At 36.6% G+C, this 26527-nt stretch overlaps 1 protein-coding gene across 1 annotated transcript in view; it reads right to left on the reverse strand.

Moving 5' to 3' along the window:
• Window positions 1–26527, reverse strand: part of UBE3D (ubiquitin protein ligase E3D) — a 145370-nt gene that overhangs the window by 99219 nt on the left and 19624 nt on the right. Inside the window, exons 4-8 of the mRNA XM_068551048.1 lie at window positions 22041–22272; window positions 16555–16624; window positions 8291–8360; window positions 6828–6936; window positions 3589–3752 (exon numbers count right to left, since the gene is read on the reverse strand). Coding sequence (XP_068407149.1) covers window positions 3589–3752; window positions 6828–6936; window positions 8291–8360; window positions 16555–16624; window positions 22041–22272 — 645 coding nt within the window. The remainder of the gene's footprint in view (window positions 1–3588; window positions 3753–6827; window positions 6937–8290; window positions 8361–16554; window positions 16625–22040; window positions 22273–26527) is intronic.

Genomic DNA, 26527 nt, shown 5'->3' on the forward strand with positions numbered 1-26527 from the left:
ACCTTTGGAGGACCCAGAGGCAAACAGCAGGAGGAGGAAAAACACAACAGAAGTAGGTTTATAGAACAGGCAAACTGAAGTAATAAATTCATTTACTGGATGTCCACTCATCCCCAAGACACATGGAGTTAAAAAATGTCCACTAATAAACACAGCAGAATACAATGGACTATATATTTATAGTCCATTACATCCTAGTGTCACAGGGATTTGTTAAAAATACATGAAATGATGGGACAGGTGCACTGTGTCCTTGTTAACACTCCTGAAGAAAGGCAGTGCAAAGATCCTTCACAATAATGAATACAAAGCTACAATCACTTCCTTTTTCATGACACCCAAAAGTTGTCAAAAAACGGGCACATCCAGACTAGTATCTCCTTTGAGTTCTCATTCACCAGTCCATAAAGGCAAGCTATGGTAACAAGAACAAACAGTCACCAATAGATGAACATTAATTATCAAATACAAGGACAAGCAGAAAACTATGTGTGATTCACTTCACAAATGTTTCATAGACGTAAATATAAATTGCATGTTTTGAGCACTTCTACAAGCACTCATCTAGATGGAGTAATGAGCAAGACCGCCAAGGTCCTGGCTCACCTGGAGTTTACAGCCCAGTGCAGGAATTCCAGTAAAATCATCAAACATTTGGGAAAAGCAACACCATGAAAGGCAGTACCAAACACAATGGTTTTTTTTCTTTTTTCTTTTTTTCCAAAAGAGAAGAGTTAATATCCAAGGAACAAGAGTTAATAGAAAAAAACAGAAGACTTTAAGTATAATTATGATTCTCACAGAGACTGAGGACAGATTATGACATTAGAGAAAATCTTGAATAAACACTTACATTTAGACACCTCTGAAAGAAATCTTAGAAATCAAGGATAAAGAGAAAATCCTAAAGGTTTTCAGAGAGACAAAATAGGTACAAGACATTTTCAGATATTCAAGGATTGACTACGGTCCAAGTTTAAAAGAGCTATTAGACTTTATCAAATCAAACAATTGGAACAAAGGATCATGAGTTTAAAAAAATTGTAAAAATATACATACAATATAATACTATTTGTAAATATTTTTAAAACCATCAAGCAATCCTGTATGTTTTTATGGAAACAGACTTACACGATAAAAACATAAAAACATTTATGGTCATAATGCACGAGTATAAGTAAGAAGTAAGCAAAAGGGGTAGAGCTTTGGCTTGATACTTCTTTAAGAAGAGACAACCACCATCATCAGAATCACAAAGGGAGAGAGTGCATTCGGGAGGGAGCAAGAGAGTGAATGTGAAACCCTGTTAAGAGTCGTTTCTTGTTTTGGTGAAGACAATGGATACTAGATAAATCTAGATATTGACAGCTTTGAAAAAAAAGTATAAGGATATGTATTAAAAATTTAAGGTTAACCATTAAAAATCATTTTGAAATAGATTTTTTTTTTACTTTCAAATCATTACAGGAAAGAAATGACACAGAGAAGCCAACCAATGTAAAAGTTAGCAGACTAAGTTCAACTACATCAATAATCACAATAAATGTAAATTAATTAAGTTTACTATTAAAATAAACAGACTGTCACATTGGAGTTTTAAAATATCCAGCTACATGTTGTTTACAAGGTTGATGTTAATAAGATACATACCTAAGATAAAATAACACACAACTGAAAAAACACAATTGGAAAAAGATCAATAATTTTTTAAAAAGGAAAGTAAATTTAGCGATAATAACATCAGATAAATTAGAATTAAAGAAAAATAACATAAAATGAAAGGAGAGAAAAATCTTATTGATAAAATACACAATTAGTCAAGTCGTTATGGCACAAACCTTTCAAGTACCTAATTACATAGCTTAAAATATACAATGCGAAAAGAGGCATCAAAACCAGAAGAAAATGACTTTTCCATAATCACAGTGTGAGATTCAACATACCCTTCTCAAAATATCCACGTTTCAAATAAATAAGAATAAAAAGTTTTAATAAATTTGACTATATAAATCTAAATACATAAAGGTACACACCACACACACACAACCCTCAACAAAGTCCCCAAAGCATCAAATACATAAGCCATATTCTCTGATCATGCTTCAATAAAACACAAGGAGAGTCAACTGAATCTGTTTCGTTTAGACTGGCATCAGATGGGCAAAAATCTACGTAGCAGCTTGGGTGAGGGTGTAGGGAAATGGGCATTTATAGAAACTTTATGTGGGAGTATAAATTTGCAATGCCTTTTTGCAAAATAATTTGATATTACCTATTAAATTTTAAATGTTACACCCTTTGACTTAGTAATTCTACTTTTAGAAATACCTCATTAAAAAGTACACATAATTGCAAAATAAATGTACAACATACAGTGGAATACTAATTATAGCAGCAAAAAAGTAATAACCCAAATATCCATCAACAGAAAAATGGTTAAATTACTTACAGTATATCCATTTCATAAAATGTCAAGCACTGACATGGAAAGAATCTCCAAGACACAGTGTGTTGTTGTTTTGTTTTTTGTTTTTTTAAGTGTAAAAAAATACACATGCATCATGCAAATTATGTTAAAATGCAAAATAGAAAAAAAGTGGAAAAATTCACAACATACTTTTTTCTTCTGGAGAGAGACATGATGGAGAACTTTCACAGTTTACTTTATGTAAGTCTCTACTGTTTGAATATTTTATGACTCGAACTGCTTGCATAATTCAAAGAAAAGAAAAGACAAGCAATAATTTTTTAAAATTTCTTATTTACTTCCCAGAAGAAGACTGGGATCTTTCTGTTCTTAGTACAAATTTGATCAAACCCATCAGAGAGTACAGGACAAGTATAAACTTCCAATCTGTTTAAATAAGAACATTTTCTGTTCCCTCTGCCAAGAATGCTCTTCCTCAGATATGGCTCACTCCCTCACTGCCTTCAAGTTTTCCACTTAAATATCATTTTATCTGAGGAACCTTCTTTGACTTTTCAGTACAAAATGCCAACCTCCTACACCCTACTAACTTGCTTTACGTTTCACACCTGTGTCTCAGTGTCCTTTCTTTAAAATGGGGTGATAAACCCCACAGGGTTGTTGTTGGGCTTAAAGGAGCGAGAAGCCCTCAGATGAGCGCCTGACTTACAGGAAGAGCCATATCAGTCTTTGATGTTTTGTCTGTTTTGTTTATGGCCTGCCTTCTTTCTCCCTATGAGGATGACAACCCCAGGAGGCAGGGGCTGCGTTTTGTTCACAACTGGATCCCAAATGCCTGGAAAGTGTTTATCAGTAAATAGTCATAGCTGTTGAAGCCTGATTTAGTCCTGCAGCCATATGTACAGAAAGCTGAGATTACAAAAAAAAAAAAAAAAAAAAAAAGACCAATTATTTTCAGTAAAAGCATGCTTTCTGCACATTAGCATGAACAACCTGTAATGATTCAACCCATTTTTAAAGCACAATGGGTAGCAGTATGATTGCCAGAAGCATCAAGTAGGGAAGTGGTACAGTCCCATTTAATTCCTTAATTTCTTAACACCAGTGTGGCAACAGAAACGAAAACAAATGTGGAGGGAGAAAACAAAAGCATGACTTACTCTGCATTCCTGCTTTTGATGCATGGCTGGTAGAGGACCTTGACAGCATTCCAGGCAGAACTGGAATCGGCCTTCAATAAGTCTTCCAACAGAGGGAATTTTTTGATACTTGTGGAACTTTCCAAAGCTTCAATCACCAAACTGTCTGAGTTTAAAAGCCATAGCTAAAGACATGGAGAGAGAAGTCCAAGTACAAGAATATCACAACCCTATTCATACCTCATACCACCACTCAAAAAAACAAAAACAAAACCATAAAAAAAAAGACAACTATAAAACACCAGAAAAAATATCACATATATAACTTTTAAGTAGGGTAAGCCTCTCAAAGTATAACCTTTGGTAGAGCCACTGACAACATAAAGTTTTTAAAGAAAAGACAACTGATTAGGAGAAAATACTTAATACATACAAAGTTATGATCCATAATATATAGAGCTCCTGGCAATCAATAAGGGAAAAAAAACCCAACAAAACAGCCCAAGAGAAATACAGGCGAAGAATATGAACAGAATTGAACAGAATATAAACAGAAGAAATAAGCAATAAATATATAAAAATGTTAACACAACTAGTAATAAGGAAATGCAAAATTTTGTGCCACCCCTTTTCACTTATCAGATTGGCAAATACAAAAAGACTGATAACAGTCAGCTCAGAAGAGGGGTTTGGAGCAGGTACTGCCACATGTTGCTCATGGAAGACTGTTTTGGGATTTGGACACAGGTGGTTCACTGAGGAAATGCTCTCAGGAGAAAGGGAGGGAGGTCAAGAAGATAAGGCAGGGTAGCCAACAATGTGGACTCAGCCTGATCTCACAGGGAGCTCTGAAGCCTGAATTCCACCTACAGAGTCTGTCCCATCTTGAGACAGGAGATGGCAGGTTTTGTAGCCCAGGGTCGGGTCATCGGCACTGGGCTGAGTAGGGCAGGGGTGGGGGACGGAGGAGGACAGGAAACTCCTGGGCCAGGCAGCATCTGTCAGGATGGCACAAGTCTCTGGAGAAGAGGACAACTGTGAGCCGTGAGCAGGCAACATTCTCAGCAATGGGAAAGGGGGGGACCAGCCGAGGAGAGGGGACCTGGGGGGGGGGGGCACCAAGAATGTCTATAAGGGATAAAGGATGTTCATAAGGGATAAATTAGTCCAACTTTTGAGAGGTGATAATTATCAGAGTTTAAAATGCACAGATTCCAATACTGCGTAAGATGAGAAAGATCTGTTTCTGAAGTACTAAAATACATGTACAAAGATGATTTTCCCTGCAGCACTGTCTTTACCGGCCATACAGTGGAGTTCTACTCATTAGTAAGAGTCCAATCCATATTTACACTAACAAGAAACAAGCCTCATGATACCTGGTTGTGTGAAGAATGCATGTTGAAGAACGATGCTAATCACATCATTATGTTATTTTTACAAATACCTGTGGGCGTATGTACATAGAAGTGTAAACAGGGAAAAGAATGATGAAGTACGCATGTCAGACTGTTAATGATTACCTCCGGATGGTATGACACAGCGGGGCAGAAGAGGGGACAGGACAGGGGAACTACCACTTCTTTTATGTTCTTCATGTTGTCAGAATGTGTTTCAAGACTGTATTACTTTTATAAAAAAGAAAAAAAATTTAATTTAAATATACATTAGTAGTAAGTTTAAAAAGTTCCTACTCCTGATTTTCAACTTGAAAACTTTGCAATAAAAGGAAATTAAGGGAATTCCCTGGTGGCCCAGTGGTTAGGACTCCACACTTCCACGTGCAGAGGGCACGGGTTTGATCCCTGGTCAGGGAACTAAGACCCCGCAAGGTGCGCAGTGCAGCCGAAAAAAAAGGTGAAGAAAAAAATTAAGACTGATTTCAGACTAGGACTGTGAGGTATACTTAGTATCAACCTGAGTTAGAAAATATTTTAGCTTTGAATAGAAATTATGTGGAATTAGAGAAGCATGTGGTCCCTGTGACGGATGGACAGCCACAGAGCAACACCTAATAACCACCTCAATCCCTCTCTCCTTTTAGCTACCGTGCTCCCTTATTAGCTTGCGAGGTCCTCAATGGCATTTTGGTTCTATCTTGAGCACCCAGGACAGTGTCTTTCAAATAAGAAGTGCTCAATATATGTTTACTGGTTGAATAAAACAGGCGTGGAGGCAGAGAAGAGACATGGGCCCTCGATCTTGGATTTTCACATTATGTCCCCAATTGTTTTCTGCAGAACGTTATTTTTGACAGGAGCAGTTTAATATTAAATGCTTGTGGTACGTGTAGGGGATGATTCTGCTAACTGCGGAGCCTTTTCTCCAAAACTTGCTACTACTTCTCAAACATCCAAGTGCTGAAATCAGGATCTCAAAGAGATCTCTGCACTCCCATGTTCGCTACAGCACTGTTTACAATAGCCAAGATGCAGAAACAATCTAAATGTCCACCAGTGATGAATGGATGAAGCAAATGTGGTACATACACCCTATGGAATATTATTTAGCCTGTAAAAAGAAAGAAATCTTGTAATATGCAACAGTACAGATGAACCTCAAGGACATTATGATAAATAAGACAAGTCAGACGCAGCAGGATAACACTACATGATTCCACTTACATGAAGAATCTAAAATAGTCTAACTCATAGAAGCAGAAAGTAGAATGCTGGTTGCCAGGCACTGTGGGGAGGGAAGAATGGGGAGTTGTTAATCAAAGGGTATAAAGTTTTAGTTGGGCAAGGTGAGTAAGTTCTAGAGACCGGTTCTACAACACTGTGCCTATAACTAACAATGCTGTATTGTGCACTGAAAAATCTGTAAAGAGGGTAGATCACATTAGGTGTTCTTACCACACACACACAAAACAATAAAAACAAAAACAGGAGCAACAGAACGTATTTTAACCATAAGAGTATCAAATGGGGAAAAAAGTGAGAAAGACAGAATTGTGTTACACTGACCAAGAAAGCCATTAAAAACTAAGAGTAGAAAAACTTCATCTTGTGGCATGAGCTTCTACAGAGGGATCAGGTTGTAGTTGTCTCTAAATCCCTAGTACCTAGCATGCAGAGGCACTTAAATCACTTGTTCAATTAAGGGGATTTGATTTGTGAATTAAACTGAGATTAAAAACTCAATTTTTCATCATTTATTTTCTAGACCCGAGAATTAAGAAAAAAGAATGACAAAACCCAAAGAATTTCTGAGACCCTGGATTACTAGGCTACAAAGAGCTGGGTGAAATCATTTCTTACCAAGATGTACGTTTTGCCGTTGTGTCCTTGAAGAGTGAATCTAAAAGTGCTTCTAGCAGAGGAGAGTTCCACCAGGCACTGGGCAATAACGCTCTGTACAAACTGAGATCTGTTAGAACACAAACGAATTTTCACAACGTGCCTCTCGTAATAACTCTACCTGGCAGGATGAGCCAAAAACACCCACAGGGCACCTGTAAGGCAGAGGTGGGTGCATGTCGGACTTTTCTATATGCTGCCCATCCCCTCACAACCTACGCTAATTTTAATCTACTGTAATGTATTTGCGTTTGCACCAGTCTTCCTATAACCCATTCTTTGATCCTTAATATATTTTCCACCCCAAACCTAACTATTCCCCCCACTAAATAAAAAAATACTGTTAGACAAGTCAATAATCCATTTGTGCTGTGGCACATTCAACAGTGAATAACTAAGTTAAAAAAGAAGGTAAGAAATTTCCTCCCAAACATTAGACAGTATTATCTCCAATGTTTTCCATTTGTATCCCCTCAGAGTGTCAGATCTGAGGTACAGAATCAAAGTATTTATAGGAGGATAAAGTTCAAGGTTATATTCAGAGAGCCCTAATTTTTAGACATCAATAAATTAGCTGAAATAAAGACATACTACAGTTAACTTTCATTTGCAAAACTAAAAAGATTCTAAGAAAAGAAACACTAATAATGGATTGAGTGGCTAAGTAACATTCTTTTTAAAAATGCACAAGTCGGGCTTCCCTGGTGGCGCAGTGGTTGAGAATCTGCCTGCCAATGCAGGGGACACGGGTTCGAGCCCTGGTCTGGGAAGATCCCACATGCCACGGAGCAGCTGGGCCCGTGAGCCACAATTACTGAGCCTGCGCGTCTGGAGCCTGTGCTCCGCAACAAGAGAGGCCGCGATGGTGAGAGGCCCGCGCACCGCGATGAAGAGTGGTCCCCACTTGCCGCAACTAGAGAAAGCCCTCACACAGAAACGAAGACTCAACACAGTCATAAATAAATAAATAAAAGAACGTGAATTTCTTTTAAAAAAAAAAATGCACAAGTCATTTGAAAACTAACCCATGTTTCAAGTAAGTTAAATTAAAACCAGAAATAATTACTCAAAAACCTATTCATGATTATATTATAAAACCTTGGGTATCTAGCACATAAAAAGAAACACAAAAAACTTTCAGAACTAGAAGATTTATAAGAGCACATTTGTCTATACCCTTATGGAAGCAAACCATAAATAAATCCTCAAATCTTTCATATCTGTGGTTTGGTTCCACTACCTAAAAACCTTTCCAAAGACTTTTATTTTTCCTTTCCAAACAAAGAGGGGTATAAATAAAAATGAATTCCCAAATAATCACTTACAATAAATAATTATAATAAATAATTATAATTAATAATTCCCAAATACCTATCTTTCCTTACATGTGAAATTACAGAACACACTTAATTAGCTATTTGTACCTTGGTATGATGGGAAAATTTCTTTCAGATGGCTGAATAATTATCTCTGTCATATAAAACTTAGTGGTTTCTAGAAACAAAAAATAAGAATATTAAAAGATCTCCCCAATACATTAATATTTCTATTGTGGACATGCTAGTTTCAAATTAAGACATTCCAAACCAAATATTCGTTACACTGGTACAGTTACCATTTAGTAAAACTTTTCCAAAAATGACTTAGTGTCAGAAGACAAAGCAATGATGACTACAAGGAGACAGTCTGAGACTTCAGATAACGCCACGTTGTTTTAGCAGAGCACGTGGCCAGGTGAGCATGGTGCAGCAAGACTCTGCTCACACGTATGCAAGGTTATAGTAACTAGTCACATCACAGCCATAGCCCACTCACCTAAAAATTAGTCATTTGGTTTCCTCATTTCTACAGAGTAGCCACAAAACTAGGAGTCACTGAAAAAGGCTTTTTAATCACAGTACTCTAAAGCCCATGAACAGAAGCTGTGAATCGCACGTTAATATTTACCCAGAATCTCACTGAGTCGATTAATGTGCAATTGTTACCAAATCTGGTTATCTGAGTCCTTCATTTACAGAAAAATTTAAACAGTAAACTGAATATTTAATAGAACTGAATATAAACATAACCATTTTGGATTTTTAAAAAAATCCATGAAAAACGTTCACTCACTAGTAATGAAATGGAAATTAAAATATTTTTCAGCATCAAATAAATAACATATTTTTGAATGATAAAGTGCAGCAGCAATGAAGATACGGAGAACTGGATACACTTGCTCACATTCTGCTGTCAGGAGTGCAAATAATAAATTTCTGAAAAGCCATTTGGTGAAGGCCTTAAAAATGTTTATATATTTTGACACCATAATTAAATGCCTAAAAATTTATCTCAAAGAAATACAGATATCTGTAACATTTATCTATTAAGGTGCTTATAATATTAATAGAAAAATACTGAAATTTCTAAAAATTGAGGATGGTTGGATTAAATAAACAACTATACATTTAGGCAAGAGAATTATATACATTCATTAAAAATGGTGAGCTAACAATTTTTTAATTGTTTTAATAAGATGGGAAGTTGTTCCTTGTAGATTTTCTATAAATGTTTACAACTGCTCAGTATAACACACAGAAAAAGGCAAAAAAACAAATTTAAAAGTTTAACAGATTATTATATATCTAGAGTCATGATGATGAATTTATACATTTCCCCTTGAAGTCCAATTTTTCACTTTACTATTTTGAAGTCATGTTATTAGATGCAGAACTGAACCTTTTAACATTATAAAGTGATCTCTTTTGTCCCAGCTGTTGTTAAACTATAATTTAATTCCATAATTTTAATCCCACAAGGTATTATTGATTTACACAGTTAACATTCATTTAGTGTCACCCACATATTTACCACTTTCTTTACCAATCCTTCTTGAACTTAGAGTTTCTATCTGGGATTGTTTTCTTTTACTTAATATACAGGTAAAATTTCTTTTCATAAGAAACCAGACCATTAGAATTGAATTATCCTAGCTTTTGTTTGACAGAGAATATATTTATCTTTGTCTTGATTCTTTCATATCAGGACATTTTCTCCTGATATAAAATCCTACGTTAGCAGTGTTTAACCTTTGTGCACGCTATCATTCCACTTCATTCCACTGTCTTCAAACCTCCATTTCTGCTGTTCCTTTGAAGGTGATGTCATTTTTCCTTGGTTACTTTTAAGATTTTCTTTTCTGTTTTTAATTTTTCTGCAGTATCCCTGATGTGTCTAGCTATAGACTTCTTTTTATTTCTCTTACTTGGGCCTCATCTAAGTAGAATTCTTTGGACTTCAAACTACAAACTGTTGTTCTTTGTCATTTTTGCAAAATTCTCAGCAACTATCTCTTCAAATATTGCCTATGCTCTATTCTATTTCTCTTTTCCTTCTAGAAGTCTGATTAAACATACATTAGATCTCCTCTGTGTTTTATGTCTCTTACCCTCTCTTCTATATTTTTTACCTTCTTGTGTCTCTGTGCTGGATTACAGATTTTTCTTCTCATCTATCTTCTGTTCATTAACTCATTCTCCACTTTGTACCTAACCTGCTGTTAAACTACCCACTGAGTTTTAAATTTCAATTATATTTTTTAGAAATTTTTTAGAAATTCTTTTCCAAATATGCTTACTGTTATAGTTTCCTTTTCCTTTTGATATCTTCAAACCTGTCTTTTGTATTGTTAAAAATAGTAAGCATGGTTGTTTTACAGTTTACATCTGATAATTCCAATAACATAAGTCTGTTTATATTGTTTGCTATTTTTGTTAGTTCTTGTGGATGGATGTTGCTTACTTGTGTGCTTATTTACGTTTGGTTGTATGGTAAACACTGTACTTGACAAATTATTTGCAGGAATAATATGAGTTTTACAATGAAGGTATTTTCCTCCAGAGGTGACTTGCATTTGATTTTCCCAGGACCATGGCATTATGTCTAGTCCAACACAGACTAAGTTAAAGATTTGAAATTCCTAATGTCCCAAAGAACTGATACCTGTCTGTAATTCCACAGGCTTGTTTCACTTCTGATTCACCTTTACTGTGTGAAGGTGAATGGTACGGCCATTCAGGGTCTCATATTTTTGTACAGTCACCTACTAGGTTCTTACTTTGTGTAGTCTTTGACTTCTGTCCTTACTTCTCAAAGCAATCAAAAGTTCTACTTTTAAAGAACTGGCAAATGGCAGGGAACAGGTGGTTTTCAATTTTATGCTAACCTCTTTTGAGTTTGCTTTTGTGCTAATTAACTCACATATTTTCCACTTATCTTCTCTTCATTCCTTCCTGTGGATTCCAATTACCATATCTTTCCTTAGCATTGTCAGCCTGAAGAACTTTCCTTAGCATTGTCTGCTAGTAATGCATTATTTCCATCTGTTTATATAAAAATGTCTTTATTTTGCCTTCATTTTTGAAGGAGAGCTTTGCTGGATATAGATTAGATGAAAGGTGTTTTTGTTTGTTTTCCCCCCAGCATTTTTTTTAAATAAATTTATTTATTTTTGGCTGTGTTGGGTCCTCGTTGCTGCGTGCGGGCTTTCTCTAGTTGCAGCAAGCGGGGGCTACTCTTTGTTGCAGTGTGTGGGCCTCTCATTGTGGTGGCTTCTTTTGTTGTGGAGCACGGGCTCCAGATATGTGGGTTTCAGTAGTTGTGGCTCACAGGCTCTAGAGCGCAGGCTCAGTAGTTGTGGTGCATGGGCTTCGTTGCTCTGCGGCATGTGGGATCTTCCTGGACCAGGGCTCGAACCCATGTCCCCTGCATTGGCAGGCAGATTCTTAACCACTGCGCTACCAGGGAAGCCCCTCCCCCAGCATTTTGAATATCTCATTTTAGTGTATTTTGGTCATTACTTCTATAAGAAGTTGGCCTTCTTAATGAAATCCCTATATGTGATGTTTTGTTTTCTCTTGCTACTTTCAAGATTCTCTCTTCACCTCTGGCTTTTATCAGTTTGACCACAACGTGCCTGGGTGAAATGCTCTTTGTGTTTATCCTACTTGAGATTCACTGTAGTTCTTGGACCCAAAAGTTAAAATGTTTCACCAAATTTGACAAGATTTCAACCATTTTTTTTTCTACATTTTTTCCCTGACCCTTTCTTTTTCTCCTCACCTTCTACAGCTTCACTTACACATTTATTGAAACAGTTAATATTGTTCCACAAATCTCTGACATTCTCTTCATTTTGAGAATTTTTTCTCTGTTCTTTGGATTGGTTAATTTCTATTCATCTATCTTCAAGTTCAACATTTTTTTTCTTCTGTCACCTCAAATATGAGGTTTTAGTAATCTAGTGAATTTTTCTTTCATTATTGTACTTTTCAGCTCTGTAATTACCAACTGGTTCATTCTCTGAAGTTTCCAATTTGTTGAGATTTGCTATTAGTTCACTCAAGAGGTTTTTTGTTTTTTGTTTTTTTTAATTCTTTGCCATATTTATAATTAGCTACTTCAACATCTTTGTCTCCTAATTTAATATTTGTGCTTACCCAGCACCTATTTATTGAGTCCTGCTTTTTCCTTGAGTATGAGTCACTCCTTTCTCTTTCTCTGCATGGCTAATAATTTCTGTAAGAAAGTAGGACATTGTATGTAATACATTGTACCAATTCTGGATTTTGTCCTTTTTTTTTAATTAATTTATTTTTATTTATTTATTTTTGGCTGTGTTGGGTCTTCGTTGCTGCGCACGGGCTTTCTCTAGCTGTGGCAAGCGGGGGCTACTCTTCGTTTTGGTGCACGGGCTTCTCATTGCAGTGGCTTCTCGTTGCAGAGCACAGGCTCTAGGGTGTGTGGGCTTCAGTAGTTGTGGCACACGGGCTCAGTAGCTGTGGCTCGTGGGCTCTAGAGTGCAGGCTCAGTAGTTACGGTGCACGGGATTAGTTGCTCCGCGGCACGTGGGATCTTCCTGGACCAGGGCTCAAACCTGTGTCCGAATCTGTGTCCCCTGCATTGGCAGGCGGATTCTTAACCACCGTGCCACCAGGGAAGTCCCTTGCTTTGTCCTTTTAAGGGTAATTGGTTTATAGGTCAATTACCAAGCTTGGACTTAAACCGGGAAATATGTCTTCCCATGGTGTGTAGTCACTAATGTCTCTGCTCAGTTCTATTTTGTTTAGCTTGACTCCCTAGAGAGTATTCACTATCTCTGCACAGTCTGGTTGTACGCAAATTTGGCGAGAGGTTCTGCTCAAATGCCTCAAGCCATTATGGCTTCCATCTTCTGCTGCCCAGGTTGTGTGTGAATTGAGGAATGCAATCCAAGGCACAGCAAATTTTCTGGTCTCCCCAAGCTTTCAATTCTTATTGGACTCCCTGGCATCTATTGTATGCATGTATAGTTTTGCAATCAGCCAGAGCCGGGTTAAGAAGTTATCAGCTCAGCCCCTCCACGGCCCTCTTGCTTCCAAAATATCCCTCTTAAATTTCTACTTTCTCCTTTGCCTACCCTGAACCAAACCTACCACCTATAGATAATAAAGCTGTGTTTTTTTTCCTGCCCAAGTTTGGGGGGCGTGTGAAGTATGACAATGATCCCAAGCAAAAAAGGTCACAAATTTGCCCTTCTAACCCAAGGCAGTAGCAGTTTTTGATAACTACACCTCTCAAATCATTGCTTCATTTTGGTTAGTTTCTAGTACCTGTTCTTCTGAACTTGTACAGTTCAGTACTTGTTTCCTACAGAGTAGAACTATCCATTCTCTTTATGCCACCAGTTTTGGAATTGGAGTCCTACTAATTTACTTTTAGAGTAGATGTGGATATAGCTCTCTTACATCACCCCACACACATATTCACATACAATGACCTCCTAATATACTTATATATTACATCATAAAGATTTTTGGTTAAATTGATATTCAGTGTTCACATTGTTGTGACCATAATGATACCATGGAAGTGCTTCCTTTCTTGTTCAATCTTCTGTTTTCCTGCAGCGCATAACTGCTTTCTTTTTCATGTGTTTAGTTTTTCCAAACACCTTTAGTTAATTCTTCCCATATGATGAAATGGCTTGTCTCAAGATTATTTGTTACATGTGGTCAAACAATTCAACAAATCTACCAGTTTCAGTGTATAACTGAAAAAGTCTTCATTACAATTTCTCTCCCCTTGCTTCAATCCAGGCTGTAATGCCTGCTGTACATCCCTCACCCTGGGACTTCCTTATCTCATTCTCCTGTGTTGGACAATCTGTTCCCCAAATCCCACACTTTCTCTTTTGAGGTTAAATCCCTAGTTTTGGTGATGCATGCCCTATGGTAGATTCCTAAGGAAAATATAACTTTGAGGTCCATGTTTTGAGACCCTGTATTTCCAAATGTGTATTTATAATCTTCATCCTTGACTGACAGTTTGACTGTCTATTGAATTATTCTGGGTTGAAAATCTTTTTCCTTCTAAATTATGAGGGCATTCTTCATTGTCTTCTAGCTTTCAACACTGCTATTAAGAAGTTCAGTGTCATTCTAATTCCTAATCCTTTGTACATTACCTGCTTTTTTCTCTCTAGGAACTTCATCTTTGGCGTTTGGAAATCACTCAATTACGTGGCTTTAAGTAGCTTCCCTGTCACCCCTCCATTAATTATATGAGACACTTAGTGGGCTCTTTCAGTTGAGAAACTTAAGCCTAGCTCTGGGAAATACCTTTTTAATGTGTTTTTGGTATTTTTGTTCTTTGATAATTTCCCCCACCCTGTTGTCTCTATTCTCTCTTTCTAGAATTTCTCCTAGCTAGATGTTGGATGCCCTAAAAGGCTCAATTCATTCACTTATTCAACAAATATTTACTGGGTACCCACTATGTGCCAGATATTGATCTAAGTACTGTGGTTATCATGATAAATGAGATAGACAATATTCCTATCCTCAGGAAACTTACATGGTCTTTTTTTTGAAATTTCCTTTCCAATTTTCAACCTCTGTCTTTTGGTCCTGATTTCTGAAATAGTTCCTTAATTTTATTTTCCAGTCCTTTGGTTAGTTTTTTCAAGCTATGACATCTTTAATTCGACATTCTCCGAATTATAGAGATAATATTATTTCATTTCTCCAAGGACATTTATTATGGTTTTTTAAAAGATTTTCTTCTGTTTTATACATAATTTGTTTCTTCTCAATGCGTCTACTCTGTTTATTTGATTATTTATTTGCTTTGAACTCTTTTTAACATTTACTGATTCTCAGCAATCTATTCAGATTTAAGTGTAAGGTAGTAAAATGCTGAGAGGGAGCTCTTGTGTGTAGATATGAGGCTTGTTGAGAGTAGGATAGCTGAATATAAGCTCATTTTTTTGCTGTTACACGACCCCTGAGAATCAGTGTCTGCAGATCTTTTCTCTGGTTAGTACACTTCCATTCCCTTATTCCAAGAAAGGCTGCTCCAATCTCCTACCCTGAGAGCATAAGCAAGTTGCAAGGAGAGAAAGAGTCTTAGGAATCTTATGGCTCCATATACAAACTCTGCATTAATCATCCTGCTCTCAGGCCCTTGTCCCTCTTACCTGCTACCTCTAAACTCTGGCCAGTTCTGGGGATCTACAGTGAGAACTGGCTCACTCCTTACCTAAATGGTCTTCTGCAGACACCAAGGTTGCAGCTTCCTCCACACTGCCAAGTGTGTTCCTACCCGTCTCAGCTCTACAGCTTCCAAAAAAAGTTTGCTTACACCTCTATTTCACATCACTGTTTCCTCCTCATTTCTCTTTGTCTCTGTGGATGTCCTTCTTTTTTTTATTCCTTAACTGACATTTTAACTGGGCTTCAGGGAGGAGAGAAAAGCATGAAAAAAATCAATTCACCTTATTTAAACTGGAAGCCTTAAGATTTTCTAAGTCATTGCTTAAGGGACTTGTTTTCATTCTCCAAAAATGACATTGAGGGTGGCATCCTTTACAACTACTCATTCTTCCTTTTCTGTTCTCTCAGAGCAAGTTATGAGACTCTGATGAGCTTAAAAAACAAACAAAAAAATGCCACCATCTGCCTTCCCTTGAGTACAAGTTTCACTTAACTCACATCTTCTAATTAATTCTATTAAAAACAATTATTCTTCACCCACAAAGCTAACACAGCATGCTGTAGCTCTCTAGACATTTTTAAACCATATCTTTAAAGAGTGATGCATTTTAATTATCAGGATTTCATTATTATATTGGAAAGTGGTATAACATAGGCTTTATGTAAAATATAATTAACGCTATTGGAAAAAAAAGAACAAGGAAGAGAGTATAAAACTCAGAATGTTTCAACAGGTTCTCTGCACCCCCAACCTCCAAGCCTCAAAACACAGCCCTGAGGCAGACAACAGCCAGGAAAAGCATCTCCTCCATCATCTCTGGCAACCAATTCTTCTGACTGTGGAGCTGTATTAAGAAAAAAGCTCCAATCTTCTTTAAGATAGACCCAAGTACAAGCTTTATACTATTGCTTTATATCTACAAAGAAGATATGAAATATTGAAAATGACCCAACTTCTTAATGCTTAAAACTCAGTACTATGTACTTACAAAGGTCAAAATACACAAACTTCTTGGCATATTGGATGATATATTAGTTGATTTCTATTTTTAAAAGCATCAATTCTACAACATGCATTAGTTGTCTTTCATATATATTTCCTATAAAATCTCCTTCTACCGTGTTTTTTTTTTAACAAGAAGGCAATCATTTTGGCTTTTTTATTATGAAATTCTTACCTGATGACACAGTCTCTCCCAACATTACCTTGCAACGCTTACAAATTACTTTGGTATTTGCCTTTGGTTTCTGTAGAACAGAAAAATGTCATTTAAATGTCATTCAGCTTTTCTTAAAAGGAATATATAATTTTAACATGGTCTCTAGAGTATACATTGAACTTTACATTTTATTTTGCCATCTACTAAATACTGGGAATACATTTAGCTTGTATGCATAATTCACATGCACAGAGATCACTTTTTTCAAGTCTAAAGACAAAATGAACAGAATGATTTTTCCAAACTAGTCACCTCCTGATAATCTACACATTGCCAAGTAATTTGAACAAGAAGCATCTTACATTTCTAAAAAGCACCTCCAAACATCATTTAGAATAGGCAGATGGTGGGCAACAAAGGCAGAGAGGGTAGGTGACTTGCCCCAACTCATGTGTCTAGAAAACAGAAGAATTAGAACTTGAACCTATATTATTTTGACTCCTAGTCCAGTGCAATGTATGTAAAAGTAATCTATAATTCATAATCACCATTGGAAGTTAAAAATACCTAACCCATTCATATAATTCTATCTTTCCATTTAAGATATGCATTGTACCTGGAAAGATAGCATTCTGGAACAAATTCCTGAAACATTGTTAAACTTTGAAAATCCAACTTTATCACTGGGGATACAGATTAAAACAGCTAGCAGTCACCTAATTATTAAGAAAACAAAAGACTAATCTTTTAGACATACAGAACAGAGGTTGGCAGGAGTGGGCAAAAATGAGTGAAGGTGGTCAAAAGGTACAAACTACTTATAAAATAAGTCATGGGGATGTAATGTACAGTATGGCAACTGTAGTTAACAATACTGTATTGCATACTTGAAAGTTGCCTTAGTAAATCTTACAAGTTCTCATCACAAGAAAAAAAAATTCTGTAACTAAGTATGGTGATGGATGTTCTAAACTTATTGTCATGATCATTTTGAAGTACATACAAATACTGAATCGCTATGTTGTATACCTAAAAGTAGTAAAATGTCCATTACACCTTAATAAAAAAAATCTTACTGACTTATAGTTTGTTATAGGAGATGATATTATAATTAATATCATGGTGGTTAAGAGCCTGGAGTCTGGGGCCAGACTTCCTAAGTTCAAATCCCAGCTCTGTTACTTACTAGACATGTGACCACGGGCAAGTTAATTAACCTGTTTTGGTTTCTTCATCTGTAAGATGAAATCGACAGTAGTGTTAACTCATAGAGCTGTTTATTAGGATCTAAAACGGAGTGCTGTAAAACACTGTCCCTGGCACATGGGTAACTGCTAGGCAGATGTTACATAAATAAAATACACTTTTGGCATACTTCATTCAAGAAATGGGCAGAAAACCCATACCTTCCCACAAAGGTATAGATTTTTTTGTCTGGATGTGCTGCTAGTAACTAATAGAGCTGATATTTAAATCCAGGTCCCTTTGATGCTACGGCTTATGCTTCCTAAGCACTATGCCAAGTGTTTTCCAAACTAATTCATAGAATCAATTCAGTGGGTGACACCCTGAATTTTTAAAGAAATATGAAATAGAATGGAACAGAAAATATCACCGTGCTTCAAACATAGTGTAAGTAGTTCTTCAAGAAACATCTACTTGAGGTGCATCTGTGTCTCTGTGTGTGCATTATCAGATCTTAATGTAAAAAAATTATTATATAGTTCTTACTTTAGTTAGAAGTCAAAAAAAAAAAGTCAAAAGCCACAGACATAGGAACCAAGGCAGGTGCCAATTTGTTTAGGTCCAGGCAAGGTTACAGGAAGACGACAGCTTAGAAACCAAGCATGCTCAACTGCAAAGTTTCACATTTTGGCAGTTTCATGCTTTCTTACAATAAAATCTATCCTATGGCTCCAAATTGGTATTAAAGATACTTTTTAAAGGACCCTATTTTGTACAAGTTAAATCAGACCATCCTCATTAAATCTTACCAAATACTAAGGGCTTTACTAAAAACTAATACAGGTTATTGGAGTAGCAATGCTTAAGAAGAAGGGATTTTTCTGTTCGAAGCAAAAAAATTTTTGTCAGGTGCTGTTATGTATTTCATTTATTATTGCTCTTATAGCACATTTTGCTTTGTCTTTCAATGAAGCGGAAAAAGTGGGTTTTGTTGGTTGGTTTTTAAAATAAAATTCTACCTTTTCAACACATGGGTAATCAGGATTTTAAAATCTGATCAATAAAAACACAAATTACCTCAAACAACCAAATGTGTGAATTTTGATTCAAACAAATTTTACTGACATCAGAAGATACTTCTAATAAAATTTGTAAAATCTGTATATGGTCTGGTATTGTACCATCGAGTGTTCATTTTGTCTGGTGTGAAAATGACACTGTGTTCATGTGAAAAAGAACAATCCATATGGGGTGAAATGACATAATGTCTGGGATTTGCTTTAAAGCACTTCAGCGAAAAACTAAAAATAAAATGGGCAGATGAAGCATACTTTATGAATCAAGATGACTGGTATACAGAAGTTCATAATTCTGTTTTTTACGTTTGGGAATGTTTACAAAGTTCAACACGTTATTCTAAGAAAAAAAAAAAAAGAGAGACCCTCATGGATTTAACAAGACAAACAAATAACCAAAAAAAAGGTAAAACTGTTTGTTAGTCATACTCGCCAGCTACAATACCAATGTTCAATTTCATTTGTTCTTTAAAATATAGGTTGAAGTCATCAGTGTGGCTATACTTTCGTCTAGAATAATAATATGAATCTTATAAAAGATTGAGGTGCCACCTTTATCAACCTGTTGTAAGACGCAAAATTTTTATTATGTTGGTGAAATGAAAAATATTGTGAAATAACAAATATTCAGTAGATGTCTTTTGAAAAGCAAAGATATATACTGTCACGTTCACAGAGGCACAAATAACACACTGTACACATACGGGGTTATTCAAGGAAAGGAATAAGTGTTGGACTTTGTTTATGCTGTTTCTTTGTCATTTATGAATATTTTAGTTCAAGAGATATGCTTTGGAGTAATTCATTGTCAAATACTCCTTAAGCAGAACTAAATATACATTTCTCATGGTGAGGTGAGTTATCTCTTAAAATCCCTTTCCACAATTAAAATAGATTTTTATAATCTCTCACAAGCAGAGGCAGAAATTACTCCTACCAAACACTCAGAATACACACAGAATGCACCATTAATGTCTGATAAGCTAAACAGTCTTGACCTTTTAAATTAACATATTACAATGCTTTTAATTCTGTTAAAGAGAAACTCTGCTTTGCAGTGCATTTTTCTTGACCTACGCTTAAAGGAAATAATAAAGCGAGTTGCGCAAAGAAGCAGCCTAGCAGTGTAGAAACTCTACAGAGCAAACATGAAAGACAGACGTTGTTGTGGGCTAATTAAATCAATATATCTGCGAGATGGCACCACTGCTCGGAGAGGTGAATCAGCCTCCTGTCCTCGTTTTTATTTTCCTTTGTGTTGCTTACATTTCTAAGGACCCTTGATATTGTCTCGCCAAAAAAATGTTTCCCAAGAGATGCCATTAGGATGCTGTGTCACCATGTGACATTTTAAAACCCTGCTAGATGGCTAGACGGGGTGATATGAGAAACAGGTTTTCAATAGCACAGAGAAGCCTTGTTCCCACAAGACCCTTGAGAGTACTGTTTAAGGAGTCCCTCCAAATTTATGTTACTATTTTGGTCACAGGCATATTCTTTCAACTGCAGCAATATGCAGTTAAAGTGAAACTTTCATCTAGGTTAACTTGAAAACAATTTTGTTAACAGCAGCTTGTCATGATGATAATTTCCCACAGTCTCCTTGATACTTAAAAAACTGTAATGTCTCAATATGAAGGGTCTTCCTTTAACACGTGGGATGGTTGTTCACAATTAAGAGGAATTCTTATAAATGGCATCATATAACTGATAAAGACATAAATGTGAGGAATCTACTCCCATACAGAATGCAGAGTTCATCTGAAAGAAGGAAACTCATGGTTTTTCTTATTTAATCTTTCCCACTCCTCTTCTCGTACCTTCCAAACATTTAAAAAATTTATAGCTTAATCATAAAAATGGAAGTCAAAATACATAAAACATAAAGTACTAGTACAGAAATTTAGATTAAAATATAATTTTACTATAACCATATTAAATATAATTAAACCATAGATTTATATTATGTGCTTACCATTTATCTTTTAAAAATATAGAAGGCTATAGCACTAGAATTTGCGGGGGGTATTCTTATACATATATATATACATATATATACATTAGAATATATACATACATTTTATCTAATGTATATTATCTAATACACACACACATATACACACTGAAAAGCAGTGGGGATCAAAGGAAATATGAATGGTTATGATTTTACTAAAGGTAAAGATACATATAGAGAAAGAGTTGGGAGAGAGGAGGAGAGCGAGAGACAGTAAACTACTACAATTTTAAATAAACCTAAAGGTAAAGGGATTTGTGTTTATGGTGAAAGATGAGATACTTACATAATGTAAACAGATAACAGCTTAACCTCGATATTTGACAAACTTCCTTAATCTCCCGCAAATTAGAAAAGAGTTCTATAAACTAGCAGACAACCTAAGAGCTGCGGACTGCTGCGTGTTTCCTAGAGGGGCTCAGTTCTCATTACAAAAATTAAATGAGTTCTAAATGAAACTTAACACACAATGCTTTCGTTCCTACCAATAATCAGATGTTAAAATGAAGGTTCTCTGGCAATGATTTTCTTAACTTTTTAAATGACATCAGTATTGACTTGCCATCCAGGGAATGATTTCTCACAAGGGCCAAGTCAATGGCACTGATTTTCTTTTAAAATAAGGTAAACCACCTGTTCTCTGCAGTGAGAGGAAATGGCCTTCTCCCTCCAGCAACTTTGAGAGGAGCTGCCTGACCTCGCTCATTAAGCATCAGCTTGGAGCCTGCAGTCCGAGCTTTATTTCCACGCTTGGGCTCCTCCACTTCCTCTTTTGCCTTGATGGCATCTGATTGTATGACACCAGCAGAAGTCTAGACTAGGGGCAGACACAGGAAAATACCTGGACCTATCAGGACAGTACATATCTTGAAGGCAAAGAACGCATTTAATTTAAATCAGACTGTGAGGATAAAATGTACATGGATTACGGAATATTGTCCTAAAAGCAAGGAAGGAGGGCATTTTGGTTTGTAAAACGGTAACATTCCCAAAGTCTACGCGGGAAGAAGTCCTCTTCCCCTTCTTCCTCCCGCTCCCGTGGCTGTTTTGGTTTAAGGCCACAAGCTTTTTCCATAACAAAAGAGCAGAGCTGGATGATGAAGGCAACTGAAAATCATGGATTTTGGTCTTTAGAACTGTCTGTCACATGCCCTGAATGAAGAAAAGACTGGAGAAAGCAGTTTCTAAACCGACCTCTAAATGAGCATTTATTTTGAAAGATACATTACCATTTTTAAATGGTTCTCAGAAGAAAGACAGCGCGTCTCCACTGGGGCTACTGCAGGTCTCGGCTGCTGTAAATCATGTCTTAAGTTCACCAAGAAGAAACAGTCTCCAGTGAAACAGTCATTCTCTTGTGGATGAAGTGGCTTATTAGCAAAGGGGTTGGCATGACAACACCACTCGTCAACCAGAGCACCCCAGTTTTCGTGTGGCAGGGGGAGCAGTCTCAGGAGCTTCCTAGTGGAAAGAGGAAAACAATGCTTTACAGGACAAAATGGAACTGTGACATTCTCTTAACTAAATCAGCATAAAGGATGAAAGAAACTCATTAACCACATTACTTGCAGTGTTATTTTTGCCCCTGATGGCACCAGTAATATATACTCACTATAGACAATTTTGAAAACACAGGGAGGTATAAAGCAAATAAAAACCATCCTTGGATGGACCTAGAGATTGTCATACCGAGTGAAGTAAGTCAGACTTACTTCACTTATTCCTAAGACAAATATCATATGATATCGCTTATATGTGGAATCTAAAAAAAAGGGCACAAATGAACTTATTTAGAAAACAGAAATAGATGTACAAAACAAACTTATGGTCATCATAAGGCGGGGGGGGAGGGATAAATTGGGAGACTGAGATTGACATACACACACTACTATATATAAAACAGATAACTAATAAGGACCTACTGTATAGCACAGGGAACTCCACTCAATACTCTGTAATGGCCTATATAGGAAAAGATTCTAAAAAAAGGGTGGATATATGTATAACTGATTCACTTTGCTGTACACCTGAAACTAACACAACATTGTAAATCAACTATACTCCAATAAAATTTTTTTTAAAAATCCTTTCTTTACCACCCAAGGACAGGTAGCTATTTTTTTACATGACTGTATTTCTTTGCCAGCCTTTCAAGAGAGACAGCTGTACACAGGCACACAGTCTGGGATCAGAGGAAATATACAAACTGTATCTTGCTTTCATTGTTTAGCTATATCATGATAATTAATGACTCCATTCTACTCCATAGGTATGCCAAAACTTTTTAGATCATTCCCTCACTGTTAGATATTTGGGTTTTGAGTATTTCATTATCAACAACCCTGAGATGAACAGTCCTAGAAAATTTGTATACAGATCTGATTATTTCCTTGGGAAAGAAATCTTGTGTTACATTACAAGCACAAACGATGCACATTTTTTTTTAATTAATTAATTAATTTATTTTTGGCTGCGTTGGTTCTTCATTGGTTCTTTGTTGCTACGCGCGGGTTTCTCTAGTTGCGGCGAGCGGGGGCTACTCTTCGTTGTGGTGCGCGGGCTTCTCACTGCGGTGGCTTCTCTTGTTGCAGAGCACGGGCTCTGGGCGCGTGGCCTTCAGTAGCTGTGGCACGCGGGCTCAGTAGTTGTGGCTCACAGGCTCTAGAGCGCAGGCTCAGTAGTTGTGGCACGTGGGTTTAGTTGCTTCACGGCATGTGGGATCTTCCCGGACCAGGGCTCGAACCCGTGTCCCCTGCACTGGCAGGCAGATTCTTAACCACTGCGCCACCAGGGAAGTCCCAATGTGCATATGTTTTAAACTCAATTCCTATATTGACAAACTGCTTTCCAGAAAGGCTATACCAATCCATGATTCTTCCACTTACTTTTTTCAGAATTGAACACTATCATTTTTCCATGTAATTGGTGAAAGTGTTCTCAATACTGCTGTAACTGGCAATTCTTTAATTACTGGTGAGATTGAACTGGCTTTCATATTTATTCGCCACTGTGTTTCTTCTGTGAATTACGATCAATGGCTATTTTCCAATGAGATGTTAGTATGTTCTTATTAAATTGTACAAGTATATTCTATATTAAGAATATCAGTCCTGGGTGGGATAGGGAGGGTGGGAGGGAGGGAGACGCAAGAGGGAAGAGATATGGGAACATATTTATATGTATAACTGATTCACTTTGTTATAAAGCAGAAACTAACACACCATTGTAAAGCAATTATACTCCAATAAAGATGTTAAAAAAAAAAAAAGAATATCAGTCCTTTGTCTAAAATCTGTGACAAATATTTTTCCAGTGTTATTGCCTCTAATTTGATTAACATGTCTTAAATTTCAAATCATACAACCCTTTCTTCTGTGATTTCTCTCATTACTATTTTCTATAAACTTTTTATTTTGGTATAATTTTACGTTTACAGAAAAGTTACAAAGATAGTACAAATAGTTCTCATATATACTTCACCCAGCTTTCCCTAATGTTAACAATCTTACATAACCAGGGAGGGTTTGTCAAAACTACTGACTTTATCTGGATCCCCCTAGCTTTTCCACTAAAGTCCTCTTTTTCTGTTCCAGGATCCAATTCACAACACACTGCATTTAGTCATCATGTTTCCCTCATCTCCTCTGCTCTGTGGCAGTCTTTCCTTGTTTTTCAGGACCTTGAGATTTTTGAAGAGCACTGGTCAGGTATTTTACAGAATATCCCTCACTTGAGTTTGTCTGGTATTTTCTCAAGATTAGACTGAGACTATGGGTTTGGGGGATGTCTACCACTGAGGTGACTTCTCATCACACCAAACCCAGAGAAGACACTGTATCAGTATGACTTACCCCTGGGGATGTCAACCTTGATCACTCGGTTAAGGTGGCATCTGCAAGGTTCCTCCACTAGCAGAGCTCCTATTTCTGCCTTTGCACACTCTATTGTTTGGAAGTGAGTCATTAAATCCAGGCCACACTCAAGGGAAGAGAAATTAAGCTCCACTCTGTCATTATTATTTATGCTTAGAACATCCTTACAATTAAGTAGCCCCTTATATTTGCTCCCAGTTTTTGTTTTAATGCTTTCATTTTTTTCCTGTAGAAATATAGACACCTGAGACTCTTCCATGGTTTACCTCTATTTTAATCTAAATTGGGAAGATTTAATCTAAATTTACCTCTATTTTAATCTCAATTGGTCTAAGGGGTGAAGAAATGTGGGCAGGATGATGAGGACATTTCAAAATAATTTATCCTGAAAAAAAAAAAAAACAGAATACAAACATGCTTCTGGTCTTCCTAATGCCTTTGAATACTGTGAAAGCTTAAAGCACCCTGAATACTTGCTCACTTCTGCTCCAATCGACTGGACCATTTGCCTGCTAAGGATCAACTGTATTTGATCACAGACCTGTTTATGCCACTTATGCATGTTTTTTTAGTTACATAATTTAATCAAACATGTTATTTTAGTTACATAATTTAATCAAACATGTAAACCAAGGAAATATGAGTTGCTATTCCTCTGAAAGCTAAACATTTCAGAGAAGAGGAAAGTCAGTTATTAAAAAACAAAATCACTGGTGGAATGTGGGAGATACAACTATAAAAAAACTGAGGCGAGGGGAAAAGAATAAAAATCTAGAAGAATTCTGCAATCAGACTGCTTCAGTGTCTAACTTCTCGTTCCACTTTAAAGAAACCTAAACCGGAAACTCTGGATAATGAATTTAGGATGGCATAAGTGAAAAAAGCTAAAAGAGTCCACAGCAGCAGACTCACATTCAACAAAAAGATATTAGTTCCATACTAAAATACTAGTAAGTTAATGTACATTTGCATGTTTTAAATGAAAATATTTAAGATGCAAATGTATCGTTTTTAAATGATTCCCACACATGAACCCTTTTCCTTTGATTTCCCCAATCAACTCTGAGTCTCATAAAAGGGCAATTATAGCATGGAAGAGGGTAGACATTTAATTTTAACTCCAGAGGACAGAAGTAGGAACAAGAAAGGCTGATTTTAGTTTAATAGAAGCAAGAACATTCCCTTTTAAATTAGGAAATGCTGCACCATTAGCATCATTCAAATTGCTGAGTCTATGAAGGAGATTAAGAATCGATTCTCTCAACATATACTTTCTAAAAGTCCACTACTAGGAGTCAGGCATTCTGCCGACACAAAATATTAGTACATACAGTCCCTTTGTCAAGGTATTCACATTCTAGTGGGAAATATACATCTATGAACAAATAACAAAACCAGAATATAATAGATGCTCATAACAGAGCAGCAGTTCTAAATTCTTGGGAGTTGAGAGGGGAAAGGGAGGGGATGGCTCAGACCCCTTTGAAAATCCGATGAAAGCGTCAGACCCTTTCTTCAAACATACATTCCCACCTGCACACAAAATCTGCATATTACTTTAGGGGATTCGTGGACTTGCAAAACCAATCCATGAATTCAGGGCAATATGTGCAAAGTGCTAGGGAAGTAGAGTGCCGCTGGACTTCAGTGAAGAGGTAACATCTGAGCTGACCTTTGAAGGATGAATAGGAGTTCTCCAGGCATTGAAAGGAACTAAGGGCATCCCAGGTGTAGGAAACAATATGAAGACAGGCACCATATATGTTTAACTTGCCACTGGAGTCCTGGTGTCAGGCACAGTGCCTGACTCACAGTGTAAGCTCTTAAATAAAGGAATGAACTAG

This window comes from Eschrichtius robustus, chromosome 9 (assembly GCF_028021215.1).
Source record: "Eschrichtius robustus isolate mEscRob2 chromosome 9, mEscRob2.pri, whole genome shotgun sequence".
NCBI lineage: Eukaryota > Metazoa > Chordata > Mammalia > Artiodactyla > Eschrichtiidae > Eschrichtius > Eschrichtius robustus.